This window comes from Anguilla anguilla, chromosome 2 (genome assembly GCF_013347855.1).
Source record: "Anguilla anguilla isolate fAngAng1 chromosome 2, fAngAng1.pri, whole genome shotgun sequence".
NCBI classification, from domain to species: domain Eukaryota; kingdom Metazoa; phylum Chordata; class Actinopteri; order Anguilliformes; family Anguillidae; genus Anguilla; species Anguilla anguilla.
The window spans coordinates 72720760-72734857 of NC_049202.1; the positions used below are offsets into that span (position 1 = coordinate 72720760).

Below are 14098 nucleotides of genomic sequence, written 5' to 3' on the forward strand. Positions count from 1 at the left end.
ACGCCCTGCAGTGTGTGTGTGTGTGTGTGTGTGTGTGTGTGTAATACTGTGTGTGTGTGTGTGTGTGTGTGTGTGTGTGTGTGTGTGTGTGTGTGTAATACTGCGTGTGTATCTGCAGGCTCTGAGGCAGGGCTGGTACAGCTGGCTCTCCTTCCTGCACGCCCTGCAGCCGTGGCATGTGGCGCTGAAGCGAGTCAGCGGGCGCTTTGGCACCGGAGTGCTCTCCTACTTCGACTTCCTCAGGACCCTCCTGCTCTTCAACGTCTTCCTCTTCCTCGTGTACGGCTGCTTCCTCGTCATCCCACAGGCCATCCACCCCCCAAGCACTCACGGCACCACCCTCCTATTCACTGGCCTGGAGCTGCTCACAGGGGCGGTAAGGACAGAGCCCAAAAAAATCCCCCGCAGCCTCATACTGTCCTCTCTATCCATCATATCACTCTCTATGTGGAATGTTTCACAGAATTCCCTCTCTATCCCAGTCTCACTCTGGAATGTTTCACAGAAATCCCTCTCTATCCCAGTCTCACTCTGGAATATTTCACAGAATTCCCTCTCTATCCAAGTCTCACTCTGGAATATTTCACAGAATTCCCCCTCTATCCCAGTCTCACTCTGGAATATTTCACAGAATTCCCCCTCTATCCCAGTCTCACTCTGGAATATTTCACAGAATTCCCTCTCTATCCAAGTCTCACTCTGGAATATTTCACAGAATTCCCTCTCTATCCAAGTCTCACTCTGGAATATTTCACAGAATTTCCCCTCTATCCTATTCTCACTGGAATACTTTGCATGATCACCCCGCTGTCTCAGACATTTTTTGTAATGTTTTAAGGAATTCCCCCTCTCTGGAATATTTCACAGAGCTCCCGGTCCACCCCAGTGTCGCTCTGGATTTCAGGCTGCATCCTCTCTCTCCCCCCTCTCCCCTAGGGCTTCTTCAGCGACACGGTGATGTTCTACGGCCACTACTCCAACGATACCCTCAGCTCCGGCTCCAGCTCCGGCTTCCCGCCGGCCCACAATGACACGGGGAGCCTGTCCTACAACATGCCACTGGCATACTTCTTCACCATCGGAGTCAGCTTCTTCATCACCTGCATCATCCTCGTGTACAGGTAGGAGAACACAGTTCTAGAACGCGGAATAAGAATTTTGGGGGAGAAAAAGCATTCCATAAAAACCGACTCTTCCAAGGGTTAAGAGATGTGACGGTGAGACGCGTGCCTGTGTGTGTGCCTGTGTGCGTACCTGTGTGTGTGCCTGTGTGTGTACCTGTGTGCGTACCTGTGTGTGTGCCTGTGTGCGTTCTTGTGTGTGTGCCTGTGTGCGTTCTTGTGTGTGTGCCTGTGTGTGTACCTGTGTGTGTGCCTGTGTGTGCCTGTGTGTGTACCTGTGTGTGTACCTGTGTTTACCTGTGTGTTTACCTGTGTGTGTACCTGTGTGTTTACCTGTGTGTGTACCTGTGTGTGCTTTCGCCTCAGCATGTCCAAGTCGTTCGGGCGGAGTTTCCACATCAGCAATTCCCACGGCCTGGCAGCCAAGGTGTTCTCCTCCTGGGACTTCAAAGTCATCAAGAGGAGCTCCGTCAAACTGCAGTCTGAGAATATCTGTACTCAGCTGAAGGTACTACTGCACACACACACACACACACACCATACTACTGCACACACACACACACACACACACACACACACCATACTACTGCACACACACACACACACACACACACACACACACTCAACCATACTACTGCACACACACACACTCAACCATACTACTGCACACCTGCACTCATGCACAACCAAACACACACACGCAAACATGCACACATACTCTCTCTCTCTCCTCATACACGGTAAGATCCAGTCAAGCTGGTTTTTTTGTTATCATTATATCCAACCCTTTTCAAGCATTGTTTACTAGTTTGTCGGACACACTTATGTAATGTAAACAGACTCTTCGTAGCCGTGGATATTTTCCTGAAGCACTGTGCTTAAGCACAGTGCACTGATTACAAGCCAGGTCTGTTACCCACAATGCCTCACTGCCATCAAGCTACGGCGATGGAAACAGCCGACACACTGCAAAAACAAAAAAAAAGTCTGTCTTAAATTAATTTTTGGCTTGTGTTTATGCTTAAAATCTTATTTGTTTGACTTTTTTTGCTAAATAAGACAAAAAGACTGCCAATAAGGAGTCAATCTTTTGAAGATTTGCCAATGGGGTGAGAGAGTTTCACTTAAAACAAGCTAATATTTTATACGAGAGAGAAAAAAAATAAGATTTTTTGTCTGATTACAAGACGAAATCGCGAGTTTTTTGCAGTGCGTAGTTACGCACACATGTTGTGTGTTCCACCCCAGAACCCATACCCCCATGTCTGTCTGCCCGGCCGAACGGTGCCTGTTTCAGGATGTCGAATTCCACTCGGTACAGGACCGGACCACACCCCGTGTACCTGGTTCCACACGAGCGCACACACACACATACACACACACACGCACACACTGTGTGAAACGAGGAAGAGCTTTTATTATTACACGAAAAGAGGAAAGTGCAGCGGACATGCAGCGAAAGCAGCGGTTAGAAGATGGTTTTCATTTTTTTAAAAAGGAGGAATGAACGTGTGAAAGTGAGAGTGGAGGAGGAAGCGGAAGATCAGTCTGGTCTGTGCAGCAGGGCTCAGTCTGGGGCCAGTGCTCCCCCTGCTGGTTGCTATGTGTAAATTCTCTCATCTTCTCAGTCACAGTTCAGCACATTTAGCACGGCTGGCCCTGAAAACAGAGCTCACACTGAACCCAACATTCTCTGCCCCACCCCCCCCTCCTCTCCCCACCTCTGCCCACCTCTCCTATCCTCTCCCCCTTCCCTCCCCCCCTTCTCCTCTCTCCCCTCTCTTTCCCTCTCTCCCTTCCTCTCCCCTCCCTCTCTCCCCCCCTCCCCTCCTCTCCTCTCCCTTCCCCTCCTCTCTCCCTCCCTCCTCTCCTCTCCCCTCTTATCCTTTCCCCTCCTTTCCTCTCCTCTCCTCTCCCCTCCTCTCTCCCCCCTCTCCTTTCCTCTCCTCTCCTCTCCTCTCTCCCCCTCTCCTTTCCTCTCCTCTCCCCTACTCTCCCCTCCCCCCCTCCTCTCTCCCCTCCCCTCCCCTCCTCTCCTCTCCCCTCCTCTCTCCCTCTCTCCTTTCCTCTCCCCCCCTCCTTTCCTCTCCCCTCCTCTCTCCCCCCTCTCCTTTCCTCTCCTCTCCTCTCCCCTCCTCTCTCCCCCCCCCTCCTTTCCTCTCCTCTCCCCTACTCTCCCCCCCCCTCCTCCTCTCCCCCTCTCTCCCCCCCGTAGGAGCTGCTATCGGAGGTGAGCCGCAGAGAGAAGAGGAAGGACCTGGTGCACAGGCTTTGGCGGTTGGCAGTGCATGCGATGGCGTGGGTCATGTGTTTGGGCAGCACGGTGGGCTGTGCCTTCGCCGTGTACCAGTTCTCCGAGCACATGCACCAGGTGAGGGGGCGGGGCCACAGAGGGCTGTGTGGTGGCCGTGGAGACGCTGTTGGGGCTGACCTTGTGGGCGGTGAACACTGCTTGCCTTGATGCTGCTCATGCTCAGATCATCTCTATTCTCTCCCTGGCCCGCGATAAAATTCACCAACTGTCACTAATATTATAGCGTGCACTCGTCCGAATCGCCACAGCAAGGAGTTGGGTACAGAACTACTAAAAAAAGAAAATAGTATAATAAGCATACTTGATATAAACTTCAATTATATTCCAAGTGTTCTTAGACATAAAATAGTAAAAAACGTATTTCATCAATGAATGTACCTCTCTTCCTGCCCTCTCTCGGTCTGCCTCCTCTCCTCCTCCTCTCTCTTCCTCCTGTCCTCTCCTCCTCCTCCCCTTCCTCTCTTCCTAATCCCCTCCTCTCCTCCTCCTCCCCTCTTTTTCCTCCTACTCTCTCCTCCTCCTCTTGTCCTCTCCTCCTCCTCCCCTCCTCCTCCTCCTCTCCTCTCCTTTCCTCTCCTCATCTCTTCTTCCCTCTCCTCCACCTCCTCCTCCTTCCTCTCCTCACCTCCTCCTGCCCTTCCTCTCCTCGTCCCTCCTGTCCTCTCCTCCTTTCTTCCTCCCTCTCTTCTCCTCCACCTCCTCCTCCTCTCTTTTCCTCTCCTCCTCCTCCCTTCTGCTCCTCCCCCTCCTCCTCCCTCTGCTCCAGGCCCAGGAGAACAGGACCAAGGAGGAGAGGACCCAGGCCAGGCCCAGCCTGCCGAGGCCCCAGGAGCAGGAGGCCAGCCTGCTGGCCCTGCCCGTGGTGGTGTCCTCCTTCAACCTGCTGCTGCCCGGCTTCTTCAACACCGCGGGCTGGATGGAGGAGTACGACTCCATCAGCGTGCGCACTTACGTCGCCATCTTCAGGTATCGGCCGGAACTGCGCCCTGCACACTCCAGCTGGCCAGGCGCTTGTTACTTCACAGTACATTGCATTCCATTCCAGCATTTAGCAGACTTACTTTTACGTTTACATAGCATTTACATTGCATCCATTTATACAGCTGGGATATATAATGAAGCAATCTCTCTTTCCCTCAGTTCGGGCTAGTTAAAATGTTGAATATTTGTGTAATAAAAGGAAGTAGAATTGTGAACAGTTCCCCAGTGTCGTGGCTATGCATTTGTAAAAAATGACTGGTGGTTTAATTATGGGAGGAGTCCAAGTAATGTGGGTGTGGTTTAGTAATAGGAGGAGTAACAGTGGAGTGGGTGTGGTTTAATAATGGGAGGAGTAACAGTGGTGTTGGTGTGGTTTAATAATAGGAGTCGTCGCAGTGGAGTGGGTGTGGTTTAATAATGGGAGGAGTCCAAGTAATGTGGGCGTGGTTTAATAATAGGAGGAGTCCCAGTGGTGTGGGTGTGGTTTAATAATGGGAGGAGTCCCAGTGGTGTGGGTGTGGTTTAATAATGGGAGGAGTCCCAGTGGTGTGGGTGTGGTTTGCACACAGCAGGGTGTAGTAGTGCTTCAGCAGGGGTTCAGCTCAGTGGTTCACTTATATTAAACCCCCCCCCCCCACACACACACACACAGGAACCTCCTGCTCAAAGTGAGTTTGCTCGGAGTCCTGTGCTACCATTGGCTGGGGAGGATCGCATCGAAACCTGATGCCCTCGGCCTGCAGGTAAGGGAGCGGGCTATTCTCCATTCCTTGAGATCTGATTGGTTCAGGCAGGTTTTTTTAATTGGATAATTAAGTTGCTGATTGATTGATTGGCTGGTGTGCAGTGCTGGGAGAGCTTTGTGGGGCAGGAGCTGTATCGGTTCCTCCTGATGGACTTCATCTTCATCCTTATGGACACCTTCTTCGGGGAGTTCCTGTGGAAGTACGTAAAACCCACACAAATATGAACAGCCTCACACACACATGCACACAACTCACACACATGAACACACAATTAAACGCATATAAACATGCCCTCAAATTTCTCTTTTTCTGTCTCTTTCACTCCTTCTCTCTTTCACTCCTCTCTCTCTCTCTCTCTCTCTCCTGCAGGTTGTTCTCTCAGAAAGCTTTGAAGAGGAAGAGGAAGCCGGAGTTTGACATCGCTCGCAATGTCCTGGAGCTCATCTATGGACAGACTCTGGCCTGGTAAGGCATACACACACACACACACACACATACACATACACAACTCACACGCACACAAACACACACACACACACACATACACAACTCACACACACACACACACACACACACACACATACACAACTCACACAAACACAAACACACACACACGCACACATACACAACTCACACGCACACAAACACACACACACACACAACTCACACACACACACATACACAACTCACACAAACACACACACAAACACACACACACAACTCACACACACACACACACATACACAACTCACACACACACACACATACACAACTCACACGCACACACACATACACAACTCACACAAACACACACACATACACAACTCACACACACACACACATACACAACTCACACGCACACAAACACACACACGCACACACATACACAACTCACACGCACACAAACACACACACATACACAACTCACACGCACACACACATACACAACTCACACGCACACACACACACACACACCCACATACACAAACACACACACACAAAAAACTCACACACACACAACTCACACGCACACAAACACACACACACATACACAACTCACGCACACACACACACACACAACTCACGCACACACACACACATACACAACTCACGCACACACACACACACACACACACACACATACATACACAACTCACACTTCTCTTCCTCTCCTCCTTGCCCTCCCTCTCCCTCTCTCCCTCCCACCCTCCCCATCCCTCCCTCCCTCTCCCTCTCTCCCTCCCTCCCTTCCTCTCCCTTCCTCTCCCTCCCACCCTCCCCATCTCTCCCTCCCTCCCTCCTGCAGGTTGGGCGTGCTGTTTTCTCCTTTACTTCCTGCTATGCAGATTGTGAAGCTGCTCCTGTTGTTCTACATTAAAAAGGTACGGTGTGTGTGTGTGTTTGTGTGTATAGTGTGTGTGTATGTATGTGCGCGTGTTGTGCGTGTGTCTGTACAGTGTTTGTGTACGTATGTGCATGTATAGCATGTGTCTGTATAGTGCATGTGTAGGTATAGTGTGTGTGGGGTTATGCATGTATGTGTGTGTACAGTATTGTGTGTATGTAGCTGTACAGCAGCACTCTGACAGTGCGCCCCCTGCAGGCCAGTCTGATGCTGAACTGCCAGGCCCCGCGCAGGGCTTGGAGAGCCAGTCAGATGAGCACCGTCTTCATCACCCTGCTCTGCTTCCCCTCCTTCCTGGGAGCTGCCGTGTCCGTGGCCTACACCATGTGGATGTGAGTGTGAGCCGGAGCACACTGCGTGTGTGTGTGTGTGTGTGTGCGCGAGTGTGTGTGTGTGAGTGAGTGAGTGAGTGTGTGAGTGTGTGTGTGCCAGAGCGCGCTGCGTGTGTGTGAGTGCGTGTGTGTATGTGAGTGAGCCAGAGCACGCTGCGTGTGTGTGTGGGAGCGTGTGTGTGCGCGAGTGTGTGTACACATATACGCCTATATATACACATATATAAATATATATATATATATATATATGTATATATATATACACACATATACGCACATGCCCGTATATACACAAATACATACACACATCATCTTCTTCTTTCGGCTGTTCCCGTTAGGGGTCGCCACAGTGGATCATATTTATGATCCGCACATTTGATTTGGCATATGTTTTATGCCGGATGCCCTTCCTGACGCAACCCTCCCATTTATCTGGGCTTGGGACCGGCACTGAGAATGTGCTGGCTTGCACATCCCCAGCAGCTGGGTTTTGGGGGCATTGGCCGGGATACGAACCCGAGCTGCCAGCGTGGCAGGTGGGAGCTCTACCACTGAGCCACCAATACAACCCACAAATATATACACACATATATTCACAAATATACACATATATGCACACACAGGTAGACACACACGCCCATATGAGCTCACCCAAACTGATCTCCTCAGCCGTGTAGTTTGAAGGTTGTAGGTTTTTCCTGAGTCTCACACAAACCCCCCCCCCCCCCCAGGCTCCGCCCCTCCGGGGCCTGTGGACCCTTCCGGGGCCTCACCACCATGTTCCAGGCGGGGAAGCAGTGGATGCAGCAGAGGAGCAGTAACCTGGGCTGGCTCACCGGGGTGCTCAGCTTCCTGCTGGAGAATCCGCTGTTCCTCTTCATCGCTGCCGGAGTCTTCCTGTGAGTCTGACTGCTGTGGCCAAGGGAATCAGCCAGGCTGTCTCTCTCTCTCTCCCTCTCCCTCCCCCCCCCTCTCTCTCTCTCTCTCTCTCTCCCTCTCCCTCCCCCCCTCTCTCTCTCTCTCTCTCTCTCCCTCTCCCTCCCCCCCCTCTCTCTCTCTCCCTCTCTCTCCCTCTCCCCTCTCTCCCCTCTTTCCCCCCCTCTCTCTCTCCCCTCTCTCTCTCTCTCTCTCTTTCTTAGTCTGACTGCTTTGGCCAAGGGAATCAGCCAGGCTCTCTCTCTCTCGCTCTCTCTCATATTCTGTCTGTTTCCGTCTCTTTCTGTCTTCCTAGCACCCAGAGAATCAGCCAGGCTCTCCCTCTCTTCTCTTTCTTTTTTTCTTTCTCAGTCTCTTTTTCTCCATCTCTGCCTCTCTCTCTTTCCCTCTCAGTCACTGTCTCTTTTTCTGTCTCTCTTTTTCAAATTCAAATTCGCATGCTTTATTGGCATGACATATTTAAAAATACATATTGCCAAAGCGTAGTGATAATAATAATCAACCACAGTAAGAATATATAATTAAACAGTATAAATGACAGTAACATAATATTTATTATCTATTAAATTAACTAAATTAAATTAATTTAAAAAAAAGTATTTTCTCAATAAGAGTATTATATATATACTCATACATATACACACAAACATATATATATATATGCACATACGCACACACATACATACAAAAATACAAATAGGATACCAAAGGAAGTTAAATGATAAACTTTGGCGTTACTCTAAAAAGCTCTGCTTTATTTGCGTAACCAGAGAAGTGGTCTTGTTAAAGCATTAAAACACTGATGACCCCCCAGGGGGTGTGTGGTTTAACCCCTCCTGTCCTCTGCTCTTGCAGGATGGTGATATATTTCCACACACAGGTGCTGGACGGCCAGAGGAAAGTCATCAGTCTCTTACAGGAGCAGATAGAAAACGTGAGTGTGTGTCAGTGTGCAGTTATCAGTCTGTTACAGGAGCGGATTGCATCGCCCACTGCGTCATCCAGTGCAGTTGGGGTTCAGTCAGTTAGGGGTCTGCAGTTCATCGTCTCTCCAGCGCCCCCTGCTGGTCAATCAGCCAGCAAATTAGAGTGGGAATTGGACATGTTCACCCCACATTGAGCACCAAATTTATTTTTTTATATTTTATTTATTAATTTTTCTTTTTCATGTAAAAATGTTAATGAAATTGCACATGCACACCCGCTGTGTCCTCACACACACCTGTACTTTTACGCTGTGTGTGTGTTTGGGTTCTACAGATCTGTTTCCTCACACACCTGTACTTTTACACGCTGTGTGTGTGTTAGGGTTCTGCAGTGCAGCGTTAAGGTGAGTGTGTTAGGGTTCTGCAAAGCAGAGTTAAGGTGCTGTTTCTGTGTCCACAGGAGGGAGAGGACAAGAAGTTTCTGATTACCAGACTGCAGAACCTTCATGAACAGCGACGCCCATTTTCAGTGCATAGAAGGACAGAGAGAGTCAAAGAGGTAAAATGCAACACGCACGCACAAACACCTGCACGCACACATACTACACACAATCTCACAGACACGCACTCTCGCGCGCATGCCCACAAACTCACCCACAGAAACTGTACACACAAACACAGCGCTCACCCTTGAACATGTTTATTGTAATGTATGCACACAGTGTGATGTACAGACCTGTACCTTCGCTGATTTCAGGAGCCCGCTTAAGGTTCACCGCAGAAGAACTCGCTGCCAAATCGACGGAATCAAAGGGCTCGGGGAAGCACCTTTACGATAAGCTTTATTCTGCACCGGTGTACATTTGGACAAAACTGGAAGCCATTGGTCCACACGAGCCAATCAAAACAGACCAGAGAGCAGGACACAAGAACTCTGTGGAATGAAAACCACTTTGTCAAAGTTTCATCAGAGGGAGTCGGCTTTCCCGTGATCGCTTTTTAAAGGAGTGTTTTTAAAAGGAACGCGTGTGTCAGGACCTGGAATTCCTGGTCGGGAGGTCCGAAATACGGAACGGAATGACTATATACTGCTGACTGGTAACAAACAGGTGTCTCCCACCGCTTGGAATGTACCAACTGTCATTTTAAACTTGATTTTAGACAGATTATAATGTGCAAGAGTCGCATTTCTGCTTCTGAGAACCTTCTGTTCTCTGTGGTTATCTGGGCTTTACAGGGATCGTTCTGGACCAACTACTGCATGTGTAGGCTACATAAGCCTGCTGTATTTATGTTTTTATTCCACGAGTTCTGTGGTATTTTTACATTTTAATTTTTAAAGAACTGTACTGTGAGCTGTAAATAAATTTCCTTTTTTGTGTTCAAGTTCCATTACAGTCGTGTTCTGTGTAAAGGTAATGAAGAGATGTGTGTGTGTGTGTGTGTGTCAGTGTGGAAGAGAATCAGTGGAAACCATCGAATAAGAAAAACACAGGAATAAGCGTCAAAATCTCCATATGCAAACAAGACAGCTATAACCCTGTATTCAAACTATGCATCTGATATTTAATACAGCTTTACACTAAAAATTTCAGAATATGAGCAGGTGACAGTGCGTACACGCTCATTGGCTGGGCACTATGTGAGTGCTTTGTTACAATTGCATCATGATCACTATGCAGATGTTCTTATCCAGAGAAACGTATCATCCATGGTTTGCATAGGGCAGCAGTCCCACACTTTCAGCCTGAAAACATTTCGAGGATAAGGGTTCACAGACTTTGAGAACACACGACCCAGAGAGAGAACACATTCCTGTGGCTCACGCTCACCCCTTATTAAAATGTATTCAAATATTGAATTAAAATGTTTTTTTTGTTTTTTTTTTTGGGTTTAAATTAATGCTAAAGCACTCAAAGCAAGTGCAATGTTTGGTAATATCAGTGAACAGTATTCTATGTAGTATACACTCTTATTTATTTAGTTTCCATATGCATCTCTGGACCCACTGCTGCAGGTAGTACTGAGGGTTGTGTTGGGCAAACTTACATTTCAGAATAAACTGGGGGTTTGTGATTGGTGGGTCAATTTTAAGCAACATTTGAGTTGATAAAAATCTTCGGCATCAGAAAACACTGGGAGTAAATTGGTACTTCTCTTTTTGCAGTCTATATGTGGGTAGCCTAGTCCAGAGAAAGTGCGTAGTCCCTTGGAAATTCGTTTTGAAAAATGTCTCGACGCAATCGTGAAATAAAGTTATAAGTGGCATAAGGGATTGTATACACGAACCAGAGTCTGTCAGGGAATGAAGTTTCAGTTTTGGCGGGGACGCAAGAGGAAGTAAACAGACCGGTCTATTTCCAGCAATCAGCATTCAGAGCGGGGACGGGACGGGGTTCAAAATGGACGACAGAGAACCAGAAGTTGTTTTTAAAAAGGTGGATACTATCGACAGCTAACATTAAACCAAATCTATGTTCGTATCCAATGATTTTTATCAAATTGATTCAAGCTTAGCCGCTCTATAGTATACTAGCTATGTACTTTCACTAGCATTAACTCACACCAGTTTGGTTAACTGCAGTCGGATACTTGCTAATAATAGCTAGCAAGATAACGTGGACCTGCCTAAATTAGCAAACTAATGTGTTGACGTTTTTCCACCTAATAGCTAGCAAACGCCGATTATTGACAATAATACAATTACGCTATCATTTGTACATTCGATTGCGTTGAATTTTTACGCTATTGTCATACTTGCAGGAAACCGTCGGCAAACTACTGTCATTGTCTTTCAGGGACGAGAAAACGAAAGGTAAGACTGGCGGTATCCCAATAAACCAGCTTTTTATGGTCATTTGTCAGAGTTTAGCTTGCTAACAGTAACCCTGGCTACACAGAGGTTTGCATCAGTTCTAAAAGTGGTCGCTTGATAACTAATAGGAAAGTTAGCTGACAGCTACTGTAAACAACCAACAAGCTTTAGAGCAGGCAAATGCATAACTAGACTAGTTATCTGTATACTTCATATACAGACATAAGTTTATTTTCTCTTTTAAAAGTGAGTGGTGATGCTGTACTTCTGATGGCGGAGATGCTGAAGATATTTGTGCAAGGTAAGCTGCTCGCACTACAGGCTACTATACTATAAAGAAAAGCGCTATTTACTGTGTATGTTTTTGGATGTCGAAAATCAAAACCGTTTACTTATACTTACAGAGGCAAACTCAAGGTTAGATTTAGTAACCTATCTACTGATCAGTACCGCACGCTAGGAGCAGTAACGGGTAACTAAAGGTGTGTTGTGTCAGCTAATGTACAGATAAATCATTCATTTTTTAATTCACGAGTGGATCAGTTCACATCTCACCTGGACGTATTCAAGAGCACCAAAACGTTATCACGATTACCACGATTGGGACTGAATTGGCATACATGTACATAGGTGTCGCAGGTGTAGCAACTAGAGAGCACTGTTTATACCAGGGATCAGCAACTCGAGGGCCGAGAACTGCTGGTTTTCCACCCTCCCTTTGCCTGGGAATCAGGTGTGAAGACAGTCTGGCCAATCATTAGCACTAATTACACGGGAGAAAAGAAAACCAGGGCTGGATTTGGATTCGAGAGCCAGAGCTGATGATCCCTGGTTTATACTGTAGCAACTTAATTAACTGGAATCCCTTACCCCAGTATAAACCAACTGGAGCTAATATTCTTGCCCCTAGGCAATGCTCTGGAAACTTCGTCAGAGGAATGTTAAAACCGGTCCGGTTCGTTGTAAACTTTCTGTATCCTGTTAATAAATTAGATGTAAAGTTAAAAGATGTAACCGAACCACAGAACGGAAAACAGAACTTTCTGCCTCTTGAATGAGTTCTCTCTATTTCTTTAACGCTTGGTTGAATTAAGGATGTGATGCACACTGTTGCATTTGCCAAGTAAACGACCAGGCCCAATCACCAGTAGCAGACAGTTGTGGCTTTGTGAGATCCCCATTCAGCTGATCGCGTTGTTACAGAGGCGGCTCGGAGGGCCGCGAAACAGGCCGATGCGGAGGACAGCGATACGGTGGACATCGATCACTTCGAGAAGATTCTTCCACAGCTGGTGAGTATCCACGGTGATAATGTGATGGCTCTTCTCCGTGCAGGACTGTGGAACAGGGCCCGACTCATCGGTTTGGGCATAAGAGAGCGTAACCTTGTGGAAAAAAAACTAAATCTCTTAAGTTCCTGTGGTAAATTTGCTTTATGCCGAGCTTCTGTCTCCCCGCAGCTCCTGGATTTTTAGTTTTCAGCCAGCAGAGGGAGCCAGAATTCCACTGCCAGTTCAACAGAGACGCTCAGACACGGTTCCAGCTTCAAACTTCAAACTGATCTGGGCAGGGCATATCGAAACCAATTTTTTTTTGTAACCCTGTTCGGACTTGAATTAACTTTACTTTTTGAAAAGTGAGTCCTTAAACTACTTCCTGTTAATGGAAAATATTGCTTGTAAAGTTGTAGGTCTTTTTTTGCTTATCGCTCCAATAAATGTATTTGATTTAGCAGTGGTTACCTTTTTATTTCGTGCATACCACAACCAATTCTGGTTAAATTCAAACTGATTTGGAATTGGAATTTTAATTTATACAAACGTATATACTCAGTCTGCATTTGAATTGTAATTACAAAAATTAGAATTTAATTTGGTGGCATTCAAAGAAATATCCTGTCACATTATTTCAACTCAAATTCAAGGAGGCAGTGGGAACTTGTCCACAATTCTTGGTTAAATTCAAACCACTAGTGTTATTTGCTACAATACAGCCATTAGGTGTAATGTTTCTGCAGAAGAGCAGTAGAGGGCGCTAGAGTTCCGGGAACGCGCAGTTTCAGCGCTGCTCATTATAGGGCTGCTTTGCCGGGGTGAAATTCTGCATACCGGCATTCCTCAAGTTCAAAGCGCAGCTATTTGCCCAGAGGTTGAACTGAACTTTCGTGCAAGTTGTTTGTTTTTGGTCCTGCCAGGCTGTGTGTTTTATGTCAGGTTGCAAGTCGTAACGTACTGTGGATCAGATAATTATTCTCACGTTTGGCTGGTCCTTTTGCCCATACTGGAAGGGCAGGAACGTGCTTTTTGAAAAGCTGTCACGGCTGACATTTTCCTGTGACTTGCATGCAGTGTCACAGTTAGACGCTCGCTAAATTGGCAGTATCCCTTGACCTGTAATTAATGCAGAACGAGACGCACACTTAATTAATCCCTAACTGCACTTCCTCAGCCCTGTCAGTCAGGTCGAGCCAGAAGCTGAAGTGAGTTCCTGTCTAAAGCTTCAGACCATAATCTCAGACTGCC

The 14098-nt window shown here is 47.4% G+C and overlaps 2 protein-coding genes across 3 annotated transcripts in view; both read left to right on the plus strand.

Annotated features, from left to right (window-relative positions):
• The window catches only part of tmc6b (transmembrane channel-like 6b), a 29121-nt gene extending 18968 nt beyond the window's left edge, over positions 1-10153 (plus strand). For both annotated transcript variants that reach the window (XM_035406942.1, XM_035406941.1), the window contains exons 8-21: positions 119-376; positions 937-1121; positions 1488-1629; positions 3337-3492; positions 4202-4401; positions 5069-5159; positions 5264-5361; positions 5532-5627; positions 6469-6544; positions 6766-6899; positions 7631-7798; positions 8691-8769; positions 9222-9320; positions 9519-10153. In XM_035406942.1, coding sequence (XP_035262833.1) covers positions 119-376; positions 937-1121; positions 1488-1629; positions 3337-3492; positions 4202-4401; positions 5069-5159; positions 5264-5361; positions 5532-5627; positions 6469-6544; positions 6766-6899; positions 7631-7798; positions 8691-8769; positions 9222-9320; positions 9519-9530 — 1794 coding nt within the window. In that variant the 3' untranslated portion in view covers positions 9531-10153. The remainder of the gene's footprint in view (positions 1-118; positions 377-936; positions 1122-1487; positions 1630-3336; positions 3493-4201; positions 4402-5068; positions 5160-5263; positions 5362-5531; positions 5628-6468; positions 6545-6765; positions 6900-7630; positions 7799-8690; positions 8770-9221; positions 9321-9518) is intronic.
• Positions 10154-11018: 865 nt separating this feature from the next.
• On the plus strand, positions 11019-13307 carry cenpx (centromere protein X). The gene is made up of 5 exons (XM_035403401.1): positions 11019-11199; positions 11525-11576; positions 11824-11877; positions 12780-12868; positions 13037-13307. The coding sequence occupies exons 1-5, from the start codon at positions 11164-11166 to the stop codon at positions 13049-13051; spliced, it is 246 nt and encodes an 81-aa protein (XP_035259292.1). The 5' UTR covers positions 11019-11163; the 3' UTR covers positions 13052-13307.
• The last annotated feature ends 791 nt before the right edge of the window (positions 13308-14098 follow it).